At 57.4% G+C, this 23607-nt stretch overlaps 1 protein-coding gene and 1 long non-coding RNA gene across 2 annotated transcripts in view; one reads left to right on the top strand and one right to left on the bottom strand.

Annotated features, from left to right (window-relative positions):
• The window catches only part of BSN (bassoon presynaptic cytomatrix protein), a 44350-nt gene extending 22762 nt beyond the window's left edge, over positions 1-21588 (top strand). The window contains exons 3-11 of the mRNA XM_045530230.1: positions 317-784; positions 1249-7911; positions 10193-12266; positions 12575-13368; positions 13505-13604; positions 14155-14286; positions 14543-14597; positions 14990-15082; positions 17705-21588. Coding sequence (XP_045386186.1) covers positions 317-784; positions 1249-7911; positions 10193-12266; positions 12575-13368; positions 13505-13604; positions 14155-14286; positions 14543-14583 — 10272 coding nt within the window. The 3' untranslated portion in view covers positions 14584-14597; positions 14990-15082; positions 17705-21588. The remainder of the gene's footprint in view (positions 1-316; positions 785-1248; positions 7912-10192; positions 12267-12574; positions 13369-13504; positions 13605-14154; positions 14287-14542; positions 14598-14989; positions 15083-17704) is intronic.
• LOC123623271 lies at positions 1479-11202 on the bottom strand. Its single transcript, XR_006729825.1, has 6 exons — positions 10554-11202; positions 10271-10444; positions 9842-9964; positions 7661-8596; positions 2756-3106; positions 1479-1605 (listed from the first exon to the last, which is right to left on the bottom strand). It is a non-coding gene; the product is annotated as an uncharacterized LOC123623271 (long non-coding RNA).
• Positions 21589-23607: the final 2019 nt, after the last annotated feature.

The raw sequence follows: 23607 nt of genomic DNA, 5'->3' as shown, positions 1-23607 counted from the left end.
TGTGCTTGGGACTAGACCCTCCCATCCCCCATGGTTCTCCCCCTTTTCTGGCCATGTGAAAAGTTATCTATAGGTTAAGGGAGGTACCTTTCTTTTTGGTTTATTTGCATTTTGACTTTGTATATGTCCACCCGTAAGGATAGGGAAGTTTACCATTTGGAGGCAATAAGTCGGTCAGTCTTTTACTCCTTATGCCTTTTATGTCATTCTTTGAAAGACTTTCTTCTCCTTAAGGTTACAGAAATATCATGGAAATATTCTTTGAGTACTACAGTGTCTATAATTTTCATCAACCCCTTCTCCTATTTCCTTGCAGAAAACAGAGTGGCTCTGTCTGAACTGCCAAACTAAGCGGCTGCTGGAGGGCAGCCTGGGAGAGCCGACCCCCATGCCGCTGCCCGCCTCACAGCAGCCCCCTGCAGGGGCCCCTCACCGTGCAGCTGGAACAGCCCCTCTGAAACAGAAAGGCCCACAGGGGATGGGCCAGCCATCAGGCCCCCTACCTGCCAAGGCCAGCCCCCTACCCACAAAGGCCAGCCCTCTGCCTACCAAGGCCAGCCCCCAGGCCAAGCCCCTCAAGGCCTCTGAACCCAGCAGGACCCCGAGCAGTGCCCAGGAAAAGAAGACAGGAGTCCCTGCTAAAGTTGAGCCCGTGCCGAAGCCACCTCCAGAGGCTACCCCACCCCCTGGGACTCCTAAAGTAAAGAGTGGAGGGAAGAAGGCTGAACCTGCCACTCCTGTCGTCAAGTCTGTTCCAGAAGCTCCCAAGGGTGGAGAGTCAGAGGTCAGTCCCATTCACTTCCCAGGAACCCTAGCTTTCAGATGGGACAGTCTATGGAAAGGCTTGCCTCCCTGGGGGGCTGATGATGTAGGCCTGGGATAGGCCCCTTCAGGCCACAGAAGACGGCAGGGATGCCCCAGCAGAAGGAAAGCCTAGATGAGGCTCTGGCAGGCTTGGTGACTGGGAGTTTGAGATTGGTCCTGTGTCTGGCACCTTGTTAGATGCTTTGCTGGGTTTTAATACCCTTTGATCTAGTAAAGTTTCTCTTGGAAGACCTAGAGCTGCTTGGGGCTTGCCAGGAACCTGCAAGTTATTCAAGGCCAGAGAGATAGGGTGGGTGGTGGGCCTTAAACCCTTGGGAAGTGGAGGGACCCTGCCTTAGGGTCCTGGGATTGACAGGGAGAGCTGGGCTGCCACCATCAGCTGTCTGCCAGGAGAGTCAGTGTTTGCTTCTCACCCTGCTGCAGGAATTAGTGGGCAAGCCTTACTCTCAGGACGTGTCTCGGAGTCCACAGAGCCTCAGCGACACAGGCTATTCCTCCGATGGCATCTCCAGCTCCCAGAGTGAAATCACAGGAGTTGTGCAGCATGAGGTGGAACAGCTGGACAGTGCAGGGGTGACAGGGCCACGCCCACCCAGCCCCTCAGAGATCCACAAGGTGGGGAGTAGCATGCGGCCTTTGCTGGAGGCACCAGGCCTGGCCCCCAGTGGTGAGCAGAGCAAGCCTCCCTGCAGCACCACAGGTGAGGAGCAGACGCGACGGCCCCACTCCTTGTCCATCACGCCTGAGGCCTTTGACTCTGAGGAAGAGCTGGAGGATATCCTGGAGGAAGAGGAAGACTCTCTCAATTGGGGGCGCCGGAGGGAGCAGCGAGACACAGCTGAGTCCTCAGATGACTTTGGCAGCCAGCTGAGGCATGACTATGTGGAAGACAGCAGTGAGGGCGGCCTGTCCCCTCTTCCACCCCAGCCCCCAGCCCGGGCAGCAGAACTGACTGATGAGGAGTTCATGCGACGGCAGATCCTAGAGATGAGTGCTGAGGAAGACAACCTAGAGGAGGATGACACTGCCACCTCCGGGCGTGGCCTGGCCAAACATGGCACCCAGAAGGGCGGCCCTAGGCCCAGGCCTGAGCCTAGCCAAGATCCAGCAGCACTGCCCAAGAGGCGACTGCCCCACAATGCCACCACAGGCTACGAGGAGCTGCTCTCTGAGGGAGGTCCAGCAGAGGCCACTGGTGGCAGTGGGGCCCTGCAGGGAGGGCTCCGCCGCTTCAAGACCATTGAGCTCAACAGCACGGGCAGCTATGGCCATGAGCTAGACCTGGGCCAAGGCCCTGACCCCAGCCTGGACCGGGAGCCCGAGCTGGAGATGGAGAGCCTGACGGGCTCCCCCGAGGACCGCTCCCGCGGTGAGCACTCCTCTACACTGCCTGCCTCCACACCCAGCTACACATCAGGCACCTCTCCCACCTCCCTGTCCTCCCTAGAGGAGGACAGTGACAGCAGCCCCAGCCGCCGGCAGCGGCTCGAAGAAGCGAAGCAGCAGCGCAAGGCCCGGCACCGCTCCCATGGGCCCCTGCTGCCCACCATCGAGGACTCCTCAGAGGAGGAGGAGCTGCGGGAGGAAGAGGAGCTGCTGCGTGAGCAGGAGAAGATGCGGGAGGTGGAGCAGCAGCGCATCCGCAGCACCGCCCGCAAGACCCGGCGGGACAAGGAAGAACTGCGGGCTCAGAGGCGGCGCGAGCGCTCCAAAACGCCACCCAGTAACTTGTCGCCCATTGAGGACGCCTCCCCTACGGAGGAGCTGAGGCAGGCAGCTGAGATGGAAGAGCTACACCGCTCCTCCTGCTCCGAGTATTCACCCTCGCCCTCCCTTGACTCTGAGGCTGAGGCCCTGGATAGTGGCCCCAGCCGGCTCTACAAGTCGGGCAGTGAGTACAATCTGCCCACCTTCATGTCCCTCTACTCACCAACTGAGACACCCTCGGGTAGCTCCACCACTCCCAGTTCTGTTCGGCCCCTCAAGAGCGCTGAGGAGGCCTACGAGGAGATGATGAGAAAAGCCGAGCTGCTCCAGCGGCAACAGGGCCAGGTGGCAGGGGCCCGGGGGCCCCATGATGGCCCATCTCAGCCCACAGGCCCCCGGGGCCAGGGTTCCTTTGAATACCAAGGTGCCCCAGACCATGACTATGGCCGGACTGCTCAGCCTGCCTCAGAGGGCACGCCGGCCAGCCTGGAAGCAGCTGTGTATGAGGAAATTCTTCAGACATCACAGAGCATAGTTCGCATGCGGCAGGCCTCCTCACGGGACCTGGGCTTTGCTGAGGACAAGAAGAAAGAGAAACAGTTTCTGAATGCTGAGAGTGCATACATGGACCCAATGAAGCAAAATGGTGGCCCGCTTACCCCTGGTACCAGTCCCACCCAGCTTGCTGCCCCTGTGTCCTTCTCCACCTCCACCTCCTCAGACAGCAGCGGGGGCCGAGTTATTCCTGATGTCCGCGTCACTCAGCATTTTGCAAAGGAGCCTCAGGAACCCCTCAAGCTGCACAGCTCTCCTGCCTCCCCCAGCCCAGCCTCCAAGGAGGTAGGCACATCCTTCTCCCAAGGCCCTGGGACTCCTGCCACCACAGCTGTGGCTCCTGGTCCAGCTGGCCTGCCACGAGGGTATATAACTCCGACCTCCCCGGCAGGCTCTGAGCGGAGTCCTTCACCATCTTTCACAGGCCACAGCTATGGACAGAGCCCAACCACTGCAAACTATGGGTCCCAAACTGAGGAGCTACCCAAGGCCCCCAGTGGCCCTGCTGCAGGTGGACGGGCTGCCAGAGAGAAGCTCCTGAGTGGGAGTGACAGTGAAGGTGCCACTCCTCAGCCTCCTCGGGCATATTCCTACTTTGCAAGCTCTAGCCCACCTCTCTCCCCATCCTCCCCCTCAGAGAGTCCCACATTCTCCCTTGGCAAGTTGGGCCCAAGGGCCACAGCAGAGTTCTCTACACAGACGCCAAGCCCAATCCCTGCCTCAGACATGCCACGAAGTCCTGGCGCCTTCACCCCGGCACCCATGGTAGCCCAGGGCACACAGACACCACACCGACCCAGCACACCTCGCCTGGTGTGGCAGCAGTCCTCGCAGGAGTCTCCCTTTATGGTCATCACGCTGGCATCAGATGCCTCCAGCCAGACCAGGATGGTACATGCCAGTGCCTCCACCTCCCCGCTGTGCTCACCTACTGACACCCAGCCCACCGCCCATAGCTACAGCCAGACAACACCTCCAAGTGTCTCTCAGCTGCCCCCAGAGCCACCTGGGCCACCTGGCTTCCCACGAGTGCCCAGTGCAGGTGCAGACGGGCCCCTGGCACTATATGGCTGGGGCGCCCTCCCTGCTGAGAACATCTCTCTGTGCCGGATCTCCTCTGTCCCTGGAACATCTAGGGTTGAGCCAGGCCCCAGGCCCCCTGGCAGTGCAGTGGTAGACCTCCGCACAGCTGGTAAGCCCACGCCCATCATCCTCACTGACCAGGGCATGGACCTGACTTCTCTTGCCGTGGAAGCGAGGAAGTATGGACTGGCCTTGGATCCAATCCCAGGACGGCAGTCGACTGCTGTGCAGCCCTTGGTTATCAACCTCAACGCCCAGGAGCAGACCCATGCCTTCCTTGCCACTGCCACCACCGTGAGCATCACCATGGCCTCGTCTGTGCTCATGGCTCAGCAAAAGCAGCCTGTGGTCTATGGAGACCCCTTCCAGAGCCGCCTCGACTTTGGCCAGGGTGCGGGTAGCCCTGTGTGCCTGGCCCAGGTCAAGCAGGTTGAGCAAGCTGTGCAGACAACCCCATTCCGAGGTGGGGCCCGGGGAAGACCCAGGGAGGCCAAGTTTTCCAGGTATAACCTGCCCAACCAGGTAGTACCTCTGGCCAGAAGGGATGTTTTGATCACTCAGATGGGCACCGCCCAGAGTGTTGGCCTTAAGCCAGGCCCAGTGCCAGAGCCTGCTGCTGAGCCCCACCGGGCCACCCCTTCAGAGCTGCGGTCACATGCTTTGCCAGGTGCCAGGAAGCCACACACAGTGGTGGTGCAGATGGGAGAGGGCACAGCAGGCACTGTGACCACATTGCTCCCAGAGGAGCCGGCAGGTGCCCTGGACCTCACTGGGATGAGGCCTGAGAGCCAACTGGCATGCTGTGACATGGTGTACAAGTTCCCCTTTGGAAGTAGCTGTACTGGCACCTTCCACCCTGCCCCTAGCGTGCCTGAGAAGAGCATGGCAGATGCTGCTCCACCTGGCCAAGGCAGTGGTCCCTTCTATGGTCCCCGGGACCCTGAGCCTCCTGAGCCCCCCACCTACCGGGCACAGGGGGTAGTGGGGCCTGGGCCCCCTGAGGAGCAGAGGCCCTACCCACAGGGCCTCCCTGGAAGGCTGTACTCTTCCATGTCTGACACCAATTTGGCTGAGGCTGGCCTCAACTACCACGCCCACCGGATTGGGCAGCTTTTCCAGGGCCCTGGACGAGACTCGGCTGTGGACCTCAGCTCACTGAAGCATTCCTACAGTCTGGGCTTTGCAGACGGACGCTACCTAGGGCAGGGTTTGCAATATGGCTCATTCACAGACCTGCGTCATCCTACAGATCTTTTGACTCACCCACTTCCCATGCGGCGTTATAGTTCAGTGTCGAACATCTATTCAGACCACAGGTATGGCCAGCGGGGAGAAGTAGTTGGCTTCCAGGAGGCCAGCCTGGCCCAGTACAGTGCCACCACAGCCCGTGAGATCAGCCGCATGTGTGCTGCCCTCAACTCCATGGACCAGTATGGTGGGCGGCATGGCAGTGGTGGTGGTGGCCCTGACCTTGTTCAATACCAGCCTCAGCACAGGCCTGGGATCAGTGCTCCTCAGGGTCTGGCTCCCCCAAGACCTGGACTCCTTGGTAATCCCACCTTCCCAGAGGGGCACCCGAGTCCTGGGAACTTGACCCAGTATGGGCCTGCAGCAGGGCAGGGAACAGCAGTCAGGCAGCTGCTGCCATCCACAGCTACTGTGCGCGCAGCTGATGGCATGATCTACTCGACTATCAACACCCCAATTGCCGCAACATTACCCATCACCACCCAGCCCGCCTCAGTACTGCGGCCCATGGTGCGTGGTGGCATGTACAGGCCTTATGCGTCTGGTGGAGTCACAGCTGTGCCACTCACCAGCCTGACACGTGTGCCCATGATTGCCCCCCGGGTACCTCTGGGGCCCACAGGGCTTTACCGATATCAAGCACCAAGTAGATTCCCCATTGCTTCCAGTGTCCCACCTGCTGAGGGGCCTGTCTACCTGGGGAAACCTGCTGCTGCCAAGGCCCCAGGGGCTGGGGGCCCACCAAGGCCAGAGCTGCCAGCAGGGGCTGCATGGGAAGAGTCTCTTTCCACAACCACCCCTGCTGCTGTCAAGGAGGCTGCAGGAGCCCCAGCCCCCTCCCCACTAACTGCCCAGAAGCCACCAGGAGATGCTACTCCTGGGGGTGGCAGTGGGGCCCTCAGCCGGCCAGGGCTTGAGAAGGAGGAAGCATCACAGGAGGAGAGACAGCGGAAACAGCAGGAGCAGCTGCTACAGCTGGAGCGGGAGCGGGTGGAGTTGGAGAAGCTGCGACAGCTGCGGTTGCAAGAGGAGCTAGAGCGGGAGCGTGTGGAGCTGCAGAGGCACCGTGAGGAAGAGCAGCTGTTAGTGCAGCGGGAGTTGCAGGAGCTGCAGACCATCAAGCATCATGTGCTGCAACAGCAGCAAGAGGAACGCCAGGCTCAGTTTGCACTGCAGCGGGAGCAGCTAGCACAGCAGCGTCTGCAGCTAGAGCAGATACAGCAGCTACAGCAGCAGCTGCAGCAGCAGCTAGAGGAGCAGAAGCAGCGGCAGAAGGCTCCCTTCCCTGCGGCCTGTGAGGCACCCAGCCGAGGGCCTCCCCCAGCAGCCACTGAGCTAGCCCAGAATGGCCAGTACTGGCCCCCACTGACACACACAGCCTTCATTGCCGTGGCAGGGCCTGAGGGGCCTGGGCAGCCTCGTGAGCCTGTGCTGCACCGGGGTCTTCCCAGCTCTGCCTCAGACATGTCACTGCAAACTGAGGAGCAGTGGGAGGCAGGTCGCAGTGGCATCAAGAAGCGGCACTCCATGCCACGCCTGCGGGATGCCTGCGAGCCAGAATCAGGGCCTGAGCCCTGTGTGGTCAGGAGGATTGCTGACAGCAGTGTGCAGACGGACGATGAGGACGGGGAGAGCCGCTACATTCTGAGCCGGCGGCGCCGGGCACGGCGGAGTGCTGACTGCAGTGTGCAAACGGACGATGAGGACAGCGCCGAGTGGGAGCAGCCAGTGCGCCGCCGTAGGTCCCGTCTTTCCCGCCACTCTGACTCGGGCTCTGACAGCAAGCACGATGCCACTGCCTCATCATCCACTGCCATCGCCACTGTGAGGGCCATGAGCAGTGTGGGCATCCAGACCATCAGTGACTGCTCCGTGCAGACGGAGCCTGATCAGCTGCCCAGGGTCTCTCCAGCCATCCACATCACAGCTGCCACCGACCCCAAGGTGGAGATCGTCAGGTACATATCAGCACCAGAGAAGACTGGGCGTGGGGAGAGCCTGGCCTGCCAGACGGAGCCAGATGGGCAGGCCCAGGGTATGGTCGGGCCGCAGCTTGTAGGGCCAACTGCCATCAGCCCCTACCTGCCTGGCATCCAGATCGTCACCCCAGGGCCTCTGGGCAGGTTTGAAAAAAAGAAGCCGGATCCTCTGGAGATTGGGTACCAGGCCCACCTGCCCCCAGAGTCTCTCTCACAGCTTGTGAGCCGCCAGCCTCCCAAGTCCCCCCAGGTCCTCTACTCACCAGTCTCACCCCTCTCCCCACACCGGCTCCTGGACACCTCCTTTGCTTCCAGTGAGAGGCTGAACAAGGCTCACGTGAGTCCCCAGAAGCACTTCACAGCTGACAGCGCTCTCCGCCAGCAGACGCTGCCTCGCCCCATGAAGACCCTGCAGCGGTCCTTGTCTGACCCTAAGCCCCTCAGCCCCACCGCCGAGGAGTCTGCCAAAGAGAGGTTCTCCCTCTACCAGCACCAGGGGGGACTGGGTAGCCAGGTATGGGCACAGGGGCTGGTCCAGGGTGGGACAGGGGTCTCTGCCTAGCCTGAGGGGCCCCCACAGGGAGGGGCTTCTCCTGGGGTGGGAGTGGAGTCACCTTTGACTCCAGAGGCCCAGGGGAAGGAGCCAAGGAACAGACCCTCCTTGATGCACATCTGATAGAGCCTGCAACCTGGCAGGCCCAGCCTGGGCAGATCCAGACACACATGGCCCCCACAGCCTTACAGCCAGACACCCACTAGAGACTTCAGCCTCTCCCAAGCACTATCCCTTCATCCCCCCCATACCTAGTCCAGCCCCTGCCACTTCCCCTTCAGGCCTGTTCCGCTCTTACTTCCAGTCTTGGCCCCTCCCACTCCAAACCTCATCTATGGATGTTTCCTGAGAAAATGAGTAACATAGACCTAGCTGGGCTGCTCCCCGCTTCCCAGCCCTGGCCTGGCTTCCATTGCACCACAGAAAGTCCAAACCCCATGGCCTAGCCCTCGAGGCTCATCCCAGTGGGCTGCAGTGTGCCCTCTGCCTCAGGGTGTTCCCCACCCCTACCGGGCCCTCAGTAAATCTGTTTACATAGCTGTCTGCTTCCCTAGATAGGGGCTCCTGGAGCATAAACTTACCTGTGGCTGTGGCTTTAGTTGCCAGTGATATATACAGGGACTGTGAGAGGTAGCCTGGCCATGGGCTGCAGTGGAAATGAGGATAGAGGGTTGCGTGGGCCTGATGCCAAGGACTGAGTGCCAGGCTGAGGAGGGTGGGCTTTTCCTGAAGGCTCTGGGAGCCCCTGGAGGTTTTAGGCATGTGAGACAGGACAAGATGGATATTTTGGAAAACTTCCTGGGCAGAGTATGGCCAATGGGCTGAAGGAAGAGACCTGGGAGAGGATGTAGGAGCCAGAGGAATTATGAAGTATACTTGCCCATTTTCTGGGTATGAAGCAGAGAGGGAAAAGTGGGGCATCAGAGTGGGGTTGTGAAGGTGATGAGCTTGGGTGGTGAAGAGCCCTGGTGCATGCAGGCCAGATAGGGTTGGGGATGGCATCAAGAGTCTGGGCTGGCAGGGAGGGCAGGTCAGAGAGGCATGGTGGTCCTGGCTCTAGGCACAGAGGTCCCATGGGCTGGCCATGTAGGGCACTCATGATATGTGGCCAAATTAAGAAAAGACAGACAACAGAGTGAGGAGTTCAAAAAGCTAAATTTTTTCCATTAAAGGCCCACCCTTGTGTTCTGAGAATTTGGGGCACACTATCATTTTTTTAATGACATATGGTAAAAGTAGGTGGGAGATTTTTATGCAGTTACCTAGCAAAGTAAAAAGTAAGAATCTTGATGTTGGTCTCCAGTATATTTTGGGGATTTGGGTGGTTCATGAAACCCAAAAGTGTTGGGCATGCTGGGAAGGCTAGGAGCTACAGGTAGGGGAGCACCCAGAGTGAACTGTCTGGCAATGCAGACTTCAGGCAATGCAGAGCATCGAGGGCGGGTAAGGAGGATCCCATGGTGGGCACTTTCAGGGAACCTTGGCCAGGAAGCCATACTGCTGGAGACAGGGCTGGGGAGGATCTAGAGGTGCACTAGTGGCTGCAGAAGCAGCTGGTTTACAGAGGGGTGTGGAGGGAGCTGGGGGCCTGGCCAAGAGCACAGCCCAGAGGATTTGGTAGAGGGTGGTGCAGGGCACTAGAGAAGGAGAGTGAGCAGGCAGCTGAGGAGCATATCATTTTAGAGAGGAATTAGGGCAGGAAGGAGAAAAAGACTCAGAGCCTGCGACAGCTGACATACAGTGAGCATATGCCGCTTCCTCAGGATCCTCCAGAGAACCTGTGGGCCCACAACCCATTCTACTCCGCTCCTCCTGTCTGTGCCCTCCACTGCCCTCTGCCCCGATCAGCTGCTAGGACTCAAATCCAGAGCCACACCTGTTCTCTCCTTACCTCAGAGGGTGGAAGCCCAGTGGAGATGTGCAGGGGTTCTCAAAGCCATGTGTGGCAGGCCAGTGCTGGAAACCTGCACAGAAGGAACGCTGCCCCTGCCCCACTCACTCACTGTCCGGAGCTCTGGGAAGGAGAAGGCCTGTTAAATGATCACAGACCTTCCCTCCATAGCAAAGAAACCAAGGCCAGTGCATGGGCAGGGTAGGCCTTGAGGCTGCCTGGTAAATCAGGGGACCAACAGTGCGGAGCCCAGCTCCCACCCCAGCCCAAACCTGGGTTCTTCTACCCCACGCCCCGCCAAGTCACCCACACCTTGGGTCTCAGTGCTGCCCACCCTTCCCTCTGTCTCAGGTGTCGGCGCTGCCACCCAACAGCCTGGTCCGCAAGGTGAAGCGGACACTACCCAGCCCCCCTCCAGAGGAGGCTCACCTTCCCCTGGCTGGCCAGGCCCCCCAACAGCTGTATGCAGCCAGCCTGCTGCAGCGAGGGCTGGCGGGGCCCACCGCTGTCCCTGCTACCAAGGCCAGCCTGCTCCGGGAGCTGGACCGGGACCTGCGGCTGGTGGAGCATGAGTCCACCAAGCTGCGCAAGAAGCAGGCAGAGCTGGACGAGGAGGAGAAGGAGATTGATGCCAAGCTCAAGTACCTGGAGCTTGGTATCACACAGCGCAAAGAGTCTTTGGCCAAAGACCGGGGTGGCCGTGACTACCCACCTTTGCGAGGTCTTGGTGAGCATCGTGACTATCTGTCAGACAGTGAGCTCAACCAGCTGCGTCTCCAGGGCTGCACCACTCCTGCCGGCCAGTATGTGGACTTCCCTGCCACTGCCGCAGCTCCTGCCACTCCCTCCGGCCCTGCTGTCTTCCAGCAGCCCCGGTTCCCACCTCCAGCCCCACAGTACACCGCAGGCAGTGGTGGGCCAACTCAGAACGGATTCCCAGCCCACCAACCACCCACCTACCCTGGCCCAAGCACATACCCAGCACCTGCCTTTCCTCCTGGCACCAGCTACCCAGCTGAGCCTGGCCTGCCAAACCAGCAGGCTTTCCGTCCCACAGGCCACTATGCAGCCCAAACACCCATGCCAACCACACAGAGCACCCTTTTTCCGGTCCCAGCTGACAGCCGTGCCCCCCACCAGAAGCCACGCCAGACATCTCTCGCTGACTTGGAGCAGAAAGTGCCCACCAACTATGAGGTGATCACCAGCCCCGTTGTGGCCATGTCTTCAGCCCCCTCTGAAACCAGCTACAGTGGCCCAGCAGTGAGCAGCAGCTATGAACAGGGCAAGACCCCTGAGCTGCCCCGGGCCAGTGACCGTAGCAGTGTGAGCCAGAGCCCAGCCCCCACCTACCCCTCTGACTCACACTACACTAGTCTGGAGCAGAACGTTCCTCGGAACTATGTGATGATCGATGACATCAGTGAGCTGACCAAGGACAGCACCTCTACTGCCCCTGATAGCCAGAGGCTAGAGCCCTTAGGGCCAGGCAGCAGTGGGCGTCCAGGGAAGGAGCTTGGAGAACCAGGTGTCCTTGAGGGGTCCACACTGCCCTGCTGCTATGGCAGAGGGGAGGAGGAATCTGAGGAGGACTCATATGACCCCCGTGGGAAGATTGGCCACCACCGGAGCATGGAGAGCAATGGCCGACCAGCCAGTGCCCACTACTACAGTGACAGCGACTATAGACATGGGGCTCGAGCAGAGAAGTACGGTCCAGGGCCTGTGGGGCCCAAGCATGCCTCCAAGAGCCTGGCCCCGGCTGCCATCTCCTCAAAGCGCAGCAAGCACCGGAAGCAGGGCATGGAGCAAAAGATCTCCAAGTTCTCGCCTATTGAAGAGGCCAAGGACGTGGAGTCAGACCTGGCCTCCTACCCTCCACCTGCAGTCAGCAGCAGCCTGGCCTCTCGGGGCAGGAAGTTCCAAGATGAAATCACCTATGGGCTCAAGAAGAACGTGTACGAACAGCAGAGGTACTATGGGGTGTCCACCCGGGACACGGTAGAGGAGGACGACCGCATGTATGGTGGGAGCAGTCGGTCCCGGGTGTCATCTGTATACAGCGGGGAGAAGCTGCCCAGCCATGATTTCAGTAGCCGAGGCAAGGGATATGAACGTGAACGGGAAGCTGTGGAGCGACTTCAAAAAGCGGGCCCCAAGCCCTCATCCCTGAGCATGGCCCACAGCCGAGCACGGCCCCCCATGCGGAGCCAGGCCTCTGAAGAGGAAAGCCCCGTCAGCCCCTTGGGGAGGCCCCGCCCTGCTGGGGGGCCTCTCCCTCCCGGGGATACCTGCCCGCAATTCTGCTCCAGCCACTCCATGCCTGACGTCCAGGAGCATGTCAAGGACGGACCTCGGGCCCACGCATATAAGCGTGAGGAGTACATCCTGGATGATTCGCACTGCGTGGTTTCCGACAGTGAAGGTAATGGCAGCCAGGGGTGATTTCTGCGGATACTCAGCACCTGGGGGGCCTGCCTGCCCGTGGGGCCCTGGGCCCCAAGATGTCCCAGCAGGGTCTGGCCTGGCACCTCATCCAGTGGGCCCTGCTGCAGGCTGCCCTTCCCTGCACCACCTGCGCCCTGGTCCCTGGTCGTGGGAGGGTGGGCTGGGGGCCTAGTGATCTGCTTGTGGCTGTGGCACCCACTCTCTGATTTCTTTGCATGGCTTCAGCTAGGCCTCCCCCTGCAGCCAACCTGGGGGTTGATGGTGTTCTGTTTTTGGTCTCTGAAGCATATCACCTAGGCCAGGAGGAGACGGACTGGTTTGATAAACCCCGGGATGCCCGCTCCGACCGGTTCAGGCACCACGGGGGCCATGCAGTTTCCTCCTCCTCCCAAAAGCGAGGCCCTGCCAGGCACAGCTACCATGACTACGATGAACCCCCTGAGGAGGGCCTGTGGCCTCATGATGAGGGTGGCCCAGGCCGCCATGCCTCAGCCAAGGAACACCGACATCACAGTGACCACGGGCGACACTCAAGCCGCCACACTGGCGAGGAGCCGGGACGGCGTGCTGCCAAACCACACGTTCGGGACCTGGGTCGCCATGAGGCCCGGCCCCATCCTCAGCCCAGCCCTGCCCCAGCCATGCCGAAGAAGGGTCAGCCTGGGTACCCCAGCTCTGCCGAATACTCACAGCCATCCCGTGTTCCATCAGCATACCATCATGCCTCTGACAGCAAGAAGGGCTCCCGGCAGGCCCACTCCGGGCCCGCTGCACTGCAGCCAAAGCCAGAACCCCAGGCCCAAGGTCGGCAGGCAGCTCCGGGGCCACAGCAGCCACAGCCACCATCATCCAGGCAGATGCCCTCAGGGGCAGCCTTGCGCCAGCCACAGACACAGCAGCAGCAGCAGCAGCAGCAAGGTCTTGGGTTCCAGCCTCCTCAGCAGGCCCTGTCACAGGCTCGGCTACAGCAGCAGAGCCAGCCCACCGCCCGGGGCCCAGCCCCTGTTGCCAGCCAGCAGCCAGTAGGGAAGCCTCAGCCAGGCCCCACAACAGCTGCAGGCCCTCAGCCAGCAGGACCGGTAAGTAGGCCCTCATGCATGAGTCCTACCCAGGGCAGATGCTATGGACAACCAGGAGCTTGGACAACCCCTTGGTTCCATACTGGCATGGGCAGGGTCAATGGGCACAATCTCAGCTATAGATTCTTTGTTGCAGCCACGGGCAGAGCAGACAAACGGCTCTAAAGGGACGGCCAAAGCACCCCAACAGGTGAGGGCTCCTCAGGCCCAGCCAACACCAGGACCAGGACCTACAGGTGAGCCTGCACTTCCATGCCCTCAGCTGTGGCCCAGAGTATCCAGATCATTCTCTCCCTACACCCAGTTGCACCCTGAGCATCCCACACTGCTGGCCCTCACTAATCTTGAGAAGGTACCCAGTGGGCTGCAGACCTCTCCAGCAGAAAATGAGCTTGGGGTTCGAATGAGCCAATGGGTCATCAGCACAGGGGCCTTCGGGCCCTGGTAGCTCTGGGCAGAGAGCCTGGAAAGCATGAGTAAGCGCAGGGCCGGGGCCAGGCTTCTTACTCTCTCCTTCCTTCCCCTTCCCATTCTCCCTGTCTTTTCCTCCTCCTCTGCCTTTTCCTCCCTTTCTTTTTCTTTACCTTCCTCAATCTCCCTTTTTTCTGCTTCCTCCTATACTTTCTCTTCCTGTTCTTATCTTCCTGGCTTCATTCCCCCAGCCTCCTCTTCACCTTCCCGCCTCACGGGGTACCTGTGTTCAGATTCCCTCATGGCCACTCTCCCACTCACACCCTGAAGAGCTAGGCCAAGCCTAACTCATGACGGTGGTTTCTTTCCCCCTAGGCACGAAGGCTGGAGCCAGGCCTGGAGGGCCTGCAGGGGCTCCTGCTAGCCAGCCAGGTGCCGATGGGGAGAGTGTGTTCTCCAAGATCCTCCCTGGTGGGGCAGCAGAGCAAGCTGGCAAGCTGACGGAAGGTATGCGCTGCCTGTGGCCAGGTCCATGGTGGGTGGCTGCTCTGTGGCCCTACTCTGGCAGAGGTTGGGTCTGTGAGATGATTCCAGGCTCAGTTACAGGGGCACAGGCCAGCCAGAGGGCCCACCTACTGATGCCCAGAGGTAATCTGGGCAGTCCCCGCCCCAGGGCTGAGCTTGGCTTCATTATGCCAAATAGCCTGACTAGGAGGGGTCTGGCTCAATATTCTGATGCCTCTCTCCTCTTTCTATGTCACAGCTGTCTCTGCTTTTGGCAAAAAATTTTCTTCATTCTGGTGATCATGCCCAGCAGGGTGAGTATGAGCAGCCTGTACCTGGCCTCTCCTGGGAAAGGCCTGAGGCACAAGCAGGGGTATGGGCGGTCCGGGGGAGAGTGGATTTAAGTCCCAAGAGTTCTTGTGGGAGGAGTCCAGTCTTCATCAGGTGGTGTGGCCACAGCTGCAGTGTGCTCTCCTACGAGCATAGGAGGAGAAAGGAAGAGGAGGGACATTGTGCACAGAGCCCTCAACACAGGGCAAGTCAGTAGAGATCTCCAGCAAAGGGAAGCCAGGGCCAATGTCCCCTGTCTTTCTCACCATCCTCATCCCCCTGCAGAGCTCTCACAGCTATGGGCTGGCATTAGGGTATAGGTAGGTCCCCCTGGGATGCAGCTCCTCCCCACCCCTCCCCTATAAATTCTCCACAGGCTCTTAAAGAGGTGAAGAGAGATGATATCATTGCTGTGGAAAAATCTCTGGAGTCAGAGGCCTGGGTGCAGCTCTGGACTCTGCGTATAACAGTGAGTGTCAGGACCAGGGTGGGATGAGCCAGAGCCAGAGGAGGGGGTGAAGAGCCAAGGTCTGGCTGACCATATCTACCCAGTTCCTACAAATGTGAACTAGGAAGGGCCTGGTAGGATTCCTTCAGCTGTGATGGACCCAGCAGGCCACTGAGCTGGCTGAGATAGTGGGAGATGAGTCAGGTGGTACCCATGGGGAAGGGCCCAGTAAACCCAATTGTACCCCACAACTTGAGCTCTGTGCACTGGGCACTGAGTCCAAAGTCATCCTGAAGGACAAGGTGGCCTATGGCTCCTGTGGGGGAACACACCTCTTCCCTGCTGTCTGGTGCTGGTGCCTTTGCTCCAGCCAGTTGGAAGAGGCTGGTGTCCCCAAGCCCTGCAGAGCTTAGCAGCTCTGGGCATGAAGTCAAGACACTATTTGTTTCACAGGCTGAGTTTGTGGCCCACAAGATAGAAGAGTAGACTAAGACCGGCGCGGTGGCTCATGCCTGTAATCCTAGCACTCTGGGAGGCCGAGGCGGGAGGATTGCTCAAGGTCAGGAGTTTGAGACCAGCCTGAGCAAGAGCGAGACTCCGTCTCTACTAAAAATAGAAAGAAATGATTTGGACAGCTAAAAATATATATAGAAAAAAATTAGCCGGGCATGGTGGCACATGCCTGTAGTCCCAGCTACTCGGGAGGCTGAGGCAGAAGGATTGCTTGAGCCCAGGAGTTTGAGGTTTCTGTGAGCTAGGCTGATGCCATGGCACTCTAGTCCGGGCAACAGAGTGAGACTCTGTCTCAAAAAAAAAGAAAGTAGAGTGAGTAGAGAGGCACACAGGAAAGGGACATAGAGGAAAGGGAGGTCACTAGATGTGCAGTCTCAGCCCCAGACTAGGTCAGCTCAGGGAGAAAGTAGAAGGGCCTCAGGATGGGAGTCCTAGCTCTGTCTCGGCTGCAATGGCCAAGACAGGATGGGATGCCACCTGTTGGAGCCTGCCCCGGCCCTGGCCTTGCCCTGCTTCTGTGGGAGGAGGAGGAAGTGCATCATCCTGGGTGGTGGAGAGTAGCTTGGCTGTTGGAGCTGTTCTGTGCACAGCCAGGACCACCTCCCACCATCCTGTGGCCTGGAGCCCTCCTCTTCTCCCACCTTTGCCACTTTAAGGTTGACAGTATGGAGGTTTGAGCCAGGCACAGTGGTTCACACCTGTGATCCCAGTGACTCAGGAGGCTGAGGTGGGAGGATCACTTGAGGCCAAGAGTTCAAGGCCAGTCTAGGCAATACAGTGAGACCCCATCTCTTAAAAAATGAAAAAAATTAACGAGTTGTGGTGGCACATGCCTGTAGTCCCAGCTACTAAGGAGGCAGAGGCAAGGAGGATCCCTTGAGCCCAGGAGTTTGAGGCTACAGCGAGCTGTGATTGTGCCACTGCACTCCAGCCTGAGCGACAGAGCAAGACCCCATCTCTAAAAAAAATCTGGAGGTTTGGGTGTTCTCATGGTGTGCAGGCCATATATGTATATGGTGTCCAGGGCAGGACCTGACACAGTCAGCAAGTAGGTCACTTCAGGGGGGCCCTGGGGCCCGCAGATGCCCAGGGCATGGTTACTGAGTAGGGAAAGGAAACACAGACATGGCCCTGTTCTGTGTCCTGCCGCATGGTGTGAGTGGACAGAGACCACTGACTTTGTTTTTGCTTTGTTTTGTTTATTTGGTTTTTTTTTTTAATCTTTTTTTTTTTTTTTTGACACAGAGTCTCGCTCTGTTGCCCGGGCTAGAGTGCCGTGGTGTCAGCCTAGCTCACAGCAACCTCAAACTCCTGGGCTTAAGCAATCCTGCCTCAGCCTCCTGAGTAGCTGGGACTACAGGCATGTGCCACCATGCCCGGCTAATTTTTTCTATATATATTTTTAGCTGTCCAGATCATTTCTTTCTATTTTTAGTAGAGACGGGGTCTCGCTCTTGCTCAGGCTGGTCTTGAACTCCTGACCTTGAGCGATCCTCCCGCCTCGGCCTCCCAGAGTGCTAGGATTACAGGCGTGAGCCACCACGCCTGGCTTGTTTTTTTTTTTTTTTGAGACAAAGTCTCACTCTGTCACCCTGGGTATGGTGCAGTGGCGTCATCATAGCTCACTGTAACCTCTAACTCCTGGGCTCAAAGGATCCTCCTGCCTCAACCTGCCCACTGACTTTGTAGTTAAAGGAATCTCCCTGAAGTTCTAGCATTGGCTAATGATTAGATCAAGTGGCCAGTGCCACTGTGAGTGGCCATCTCCTGGTGTTTTTTATGGCAATTTTAGAAATGGGCTGGGAGAAGCTTGCCATTTTAAACAAAGTCCCATGTCCCTCACTCTCAAGCAACAAAAAGGAAGTTTTGTTACATTAAAAGAAATGTCCCTTCCTAGTCGACCTGATTCTTATTTCTTCCTGTCTTCTCTGTGACCTCCAACCTGCCCAGGCATCCATCTCCCCAAGCCTCAGTGGGGTGGCATCCTGTGGGTGAGAAGGAGTTAGGCCGTTGGCATGTGGCAGATGGCTAAGAGGAGTATGAGGGTGGGAAGCAGCTGTCCACAGTTCTTGACAAAATCCTTCTTTCTTTTCTTCTTTCCTTCCTCCCTCCCTTCTTTTCTCTTCCAAGCATCTACAATCTGGCAAACCCTTGGCCCAAAGACTCACACCAGGTGGGACGTGGCAGGCAGACCTCAGTTGAGGACGGGATGTTTTCTAACAGCAGCTGCCTGGGTGAAGCATCTGCTGGACAAGTGGGACCACTGGCCTGGGGGGACCTTTGATTGTCTTTCCAGAGACCCTGCTCTCCTCAGGGCACCACCTTCAAGGCACAGCCGTCGTTGGGAGGGAGGAGCCCTCTCTAGAACCCTGCCACCATGGCTGTTTTGCTGCTCTTCCCGCAGCCGCCTTTCTGTGGCCTGACCGGCCAGGCTTCTGATGCGTTATACACAGAGTTTGGGCACACACTACCCTCCCTCCGAGATGCCAGAAGTTTTTCCACAGCCTTGGAGAGGGGCTTTGATTGAGGGCTGGGAGCCTTGGGCTCCGTTTCCTTCACATTCCAGCTGGCCCAGATCCCTCTGTGGCCACAGGCCCTGCCCCCTCACCCTGGGGGACATCGGAGCAGACCTCCATGTGGCCAGTGTGGGGTTGGGAGAACTTTACAAACATTAGGACCTAACACTGTCTCATCGCTGAAATAAGAGGCCATAGCACCGAAAAACAGCGTGGGCGCCGGCTGAGTCTTCTCCCAGCCCATGTGGCAGCGTGCTAGCACACCTGCCACCACCTCAAAGCCATGCCCCCAGCCACCGTGAGCATCCCAGCGGCACCGCCATTGTCTCAATCAGCCGGCTCCTCGTCCGTACACCTGGGGATTTCTTTTGATTTCAAGAACAGCCTTAATCATTCCAGTTTGATTTACGTGTATACCTCATAAACATGTTTCTTTTGTTTCTCTTTCTCCCCTTTTCTCTCTTCTCTTTGCTCACCCCTTTGCCTCTCCCCTCCACCACCACCTTGTGACTGATGGTTTGGTTCCTCTCTGCTTTGCCCCTGCTCAGCACAGGGAGAATGTTGATTTAGAAGCAATAGGGGGCAGCAGGCCACCAAGAGCACAACCCCAGGGCGAGGTCTAGGGAGGCCCCTCAGCCCGCCTCTGTTTACTGTGCAATTCCAGTCCTTCTTAAGCCATCACCAGTGGGTGTGCTCAGAGCAGAGGGGCCAGGGCTTCTACCAGCCCAGGAAAAGGCCCAGAGCCCTGTGTGGGGGAGTGTGGCACCATCTGTCCACCTGGTGGACTGGGCAGCATTCCTCCCTAAGGCCCTTCCTTTGGGAGCCTCCCTTCATCTTGGGCACAGCCACAAGTTTCATCTCTAACGTTCTATGCAATGAAATATAAACCCTCAAAGACAACTGTTAATATTTAATAAATTCCATGTTATGTATAAGGAGTTAATTGCAAAGATGCAATTGAGAAACTGGATAGATACACTCATATCACCCCCACCTCCCACCTCCTCCCCCGCTCCCACCTTGTGTGTGTGAAATTCTTAGTCTGTGGCATGTTTGACCTGTGGCAGGACTCGCTGCTGCCAGGTGAGTCACCGCCTGTCCCACAGTGGAGCATGCACAGCTCGCAGCCTCTTTGCACGATTTCATCCATTTTAAAATGCTCGACCCTCTTGCTTGGAGTTCTTTTTGCCTCAGAACCTCTCCTTCAGAAGCACTTCTAGCTGACTTCTGCACAAGCTAGTGAGGACTTGCCAGAATTGTTGCCTGAGTGTGCCAGGCTGTGGAGCAGGCAGTACAAGGCCCCACACACCCTGCAATTTTCTCTGTCCAGGAAAGCAGATAAAAAGGAATCCCTAGAGCAGACACAATGGTAGGAGCCCGCACAGGATTCGTGTGTGTGAACATCCTGAAGGTTTGCTGTAAGATTTCTATCTGTATGCCGTTTTCCCCTCCTACACCAACCCTGAGCCAGAGGCATCTGGCCATCCCTTCCCAGCAGGTGCTGCTCAAGGGCAGAGCTGGGCTATATCAATGGTCAGAGAGGCAGAGGCCACAGGCAGAGCCTGGCTGTGCCTGTTCCATGCCTCACCTCTGTGTCTGGGAGGTTCAAAGGCCTGTGAGTCAGGAGATCTGGGCCAGAGCCAGGGTGCTTAGGAAGAGCTGACCTTTGGTACTTGTGGTGAGGACAGCTAACAATGTCATCTGGAACCAGAGCAGGTAAACTATTCACATAAACGATGGCTTCAAGCTGAGTTTCTTGGGAAGTTTCTTAATAGCAAAACTTACAGAAGGTCCTGTGTCCCTGGGACCTACCCTCCCTACACACCCTCTTCTCCAAAGCCCAAGTATCCCACTGCTCATCAGCTTCTCCACCACTCAACCAGCAGTGCAGCCAGCAGGAGCTGCCTGACCCCTCAAGGCTGACCTTCATGCATTTCTCAGGGGTCCACATTTCTCATGCTTTTCTGTAAGGTCTACATACTGCTTCAGAGAGGGATCCTGGCCCACCTATGGTAGCTGTGGATGGGACAGGAAGCTGCTAACATCTGTATTGGACCTAAGACCCTGGCCCTCCTGGAATTTGGCCTCACCCATCCCAGGGGACACCTGCCTCATCCTAGAGATCAGGCCTGGGATTGGATGAGGCTATCTGAGCAAGGGCTGAGGGATCTAGCACCTCTGGCCAGCCAGGACCAGGTCTGTGTGGGGATGTGCCTAGTGGCTGGGTACTTGGAGATCAAGGCAACAAACTTGCACTAAAGGCCAGGGGGTGGGATGGGGAGCAGGGAACAGGCAGGGAGATGGCAGCAGGTCAGCCTGCAGCAGGCCCAGTCTCAGGCTCTGAAGTATTGACTTTTTGGCAAATTTCCTTTCTGGCCAAGCCCACTGACTTTGAAATTCTGACATCTGCCACTCCCTACCCAACACTGTATCCGCAGGACACATCATTGCCCCTCTGTGAAGGTGGCTGGAGCAAGCCTCTGGACCATGGGCTGTCCCTCCTGGACCTCATATGGATGCACCTGTGACTCTGGGGGCAATGCAGCCAGAAGCTGAGGGACCAGCAATCGGTGCCTTGGGAAGTGGAGAGCAACAGGCACATCTTCAAATGGGCAATGGGTCTCTGGCATGCAGCCCAAGACTTCTTTGTACCCATCTCCCCAGCATCATGAGCAAGGGCATTGCCTCCTCTGCCCACTTCAAGGCCCAGTGCACTCACTTCATAGTGACAGCACCCCCATCCTCTTAGTCCGTGGGCAGAACATGTGGCCTCAGGGCCCACAATGAAAGAGCGGCAGTGGTAGCAACTATGGCCTGTCTTCTGGAGCCTGTGGGGAGTTTTCCAGGCAGGTCCTTTGCCATGACAGTGTGGTCCTGCCTTATTGGCCCCTCCCTTGTCCCCTTAGCACCCCCATGCTGTAAATACTTGTCATTGTGGAATCCAACTGGGTCAGAGGGACAGGCCTAATCAACTGAAACTCCTCAGAGATGCCATCTGTCTCTCCAGGTGCCAGCAGCCCTGCTGCCATGTACACTGGAGTGGCACTGGAGAGCCATGGAAGTTGTGAGATACTGTATGTGTATGCACATGAACATGCGTGTGTATGTGTGTGTGTGTATGTGTGTTTCTGCCTCATCCAGCCTCTAGGGTCAGATCAGCTCCTTCTCTCCAAGTGCAGTACCTGGAGAGTATGGCCACCCAATACCTTTTCCTCTGCTTTCATGTCTTGTTTTTGCTTTTCCCTCCTTCCTCCCTCTCTACCTTTCTTTCCTTCTTTCCTTCTCTCCTTCTTTATTTGAGGGGGAAGAGTGCTGTACAAAGTCAAACAAACAAGTTTACAGTTGTAAGTGCAATGACTCGAGTCCTCCACATGACCTTGTGAATTGTGTGCCGTCCTCTTGTGCTCTGTGAGAACTCGTGGTACTTCAGTGTCCCTCCCCCTGTATTGTGACAAGGTACTTCTGTGGTATCAGAATAAAAGGACTTGATATAAACAACCTACAGACTGTCTTTGGGATGGTTTCTGAAATGGGAAGGCTTAGGCAAAGGAGCAAATCCCCAAATTTTCTACAATCCTGTCCACGGTTAAAGGAAAAAAATGTTCATGACCAGCCTGAGCAAGAGCGAGATCCCGTCTCTACTAAAAATAGAAAGAAATTATGTGACCAACTAAAAATCTATATAGAAAAAATTAGCCGGGCATAGTGGCGCATGCCTGTAGTCCCAGCTACTCGGGAGGCTGAGGCTGTAGGATCGCTTAAGCCGAGGAGTCTGAGGTTGCTGTGAGCTAGGCTGACGCCATGGCACTCATTCTAGCCTGGGCAACAAAGCGAGACTCTGTCTCAAAAAAAAAAAAAAAATGAATGGGCAAAGTTGCAGAAGTGCTGGCATGACTGGAGCTGAGTCTACACCAAGCCACACAATGGGCCCTCCACAAAAATGTCCAAGGGACAGTCTCAAGCATGGACCTGGAGTGAGCAGTTCACTGTGCAGACTGTTGAAAGATGGCACCTCCGTGGCCTGCAGGTATCCAAGCTACAGACAGCTTTCTGGGACCTGGTTCCTGGAAGGCAGGTGAGCAAGTGCTGCCCCCTGGTGCTGCCAACAAGCCCTACAGCTGTCATCCTTGTTTGGCCTATTGCAACCCCCAAACCCTTGCCGGCTGCCAGTTTTTAGTCCTTCCCCAGATAGTGGGTAGTACTTCCTTTACCAAAGTTGCTAGAAAATTTTTTTTAAAACGCAGATGAACAAAAAGAATCTTAACATCTTGATGCATGTCCTTCCTTCCTGTTTGTTTCTCTATTCTTTTTCATTTTAAACAGAAGCCAGGAAGGGCAGTGCACCATTTTCTAGGCTCCTGTTCATTTCCACATGTTCATTCCAGGTACTTACATGTTCATCTTTCAGTGCCCAATATCCAGAGAGATACACTGTGAGTCTACAGCCAGTCTACAGCACACATCCTGAGGAACAGGCACCATGTTCCCAGGTTTCCTATTATAAACAACACCTGATGAACATCCTAGTTTCCAACCTTTCTACCCAGATTGGTGGCTGGGGCCACTCTTTCTATTCCTGGTTATGGCCTTCATACAGTCCTGTACACACTGAGTGCTCTCAAATGCAAGTGGCCTCAGAAAGCGGGGACTCTTTTTTACTTAACTAGTAATGTTAAGTAAGTAATGATATGGCTGATGGGGAAGGGGAAGCTGCAGGCCAGGCAAGTGGGAATCTCTGTCAAAGGCAAGGGATGGTGCAGGGAGCCAGAGCTCTGAGGTATGGAAGACCAGCCAGGCTCATGGTATATGGAGGAGGGGACATCCGTACTGGCTTGACTGCTGGCCAGCCTCTCCTGCCCTCCGCTGCCACCTTAGCCTGCCCAGTCCTGTGCCACATGCAGAGGGAGCCTGCCTGCCCAGGTTCTTCTTTCCACAGGAAGCGTTCTGATCCTGGATGGAGCCTAAGCCCACCTGGCCCTACACACCCAAGAGCTTGGGTAGAGGTCTGCGGAGGAAGGCAGAGGCCCACCTGTTCACGATCCCCAGCAAAGCGCCACTGAGAAGGGTGGGTGAAGGCTGCGGGAACAGATAGTTCTTTGGGCAGGCCTGGCGAAAGATAAGTCCAGGCAGTACCCTGAGATCTGGGCACCCGCCCCTTTTTGTCCCACATCCCAGAGCCCTGCTCCGAGCGCTCAGCACGGACCTGCGCCATTCTTTCCGTCTGCCTGGGAGTCCCTCCAGGACAGGGCCTGGTACCGTCTAGTGAATGTTTGCTTTGTCGTGGACAGGGAGGGACCCTACAGTCACCCACAGGAGACCCACGCAGCGGCGGGCTAGACCCCCATCGGTTCATTGATCAGCATCCCCCGCAGCTCTCAGCTCCTGACGAGCCCCGCCCCGTCCTCACCCTGAAAGATTCATTGGACCGCATTCCTCAGGCCCCGCCCCGCGAGCGCTCAGGACCCACCCCCGTCCGACCTCGTTTCTTTGGCCTCACAGCCCGGTACTGACCCAGGC

This window comes from Lemur catta, chromosome 18 (assembly GCF_020740605.2).
Source record: "Lemur catta isolate mLemCat1 chromosome 18, mLemCat1.pri, whole genome shotgun sequence".
Lineage (NCBI taxonomy): Eukaryota > Metazoa > Chordata > Mammalia > Primates > Lemuridae > Lemur > Lemur catta.
The sequence above is the reverse complement of the archived record's forward strand: the minus strand, read 5'-3'. Positions and strand labels throughout refer to the sequence as shown.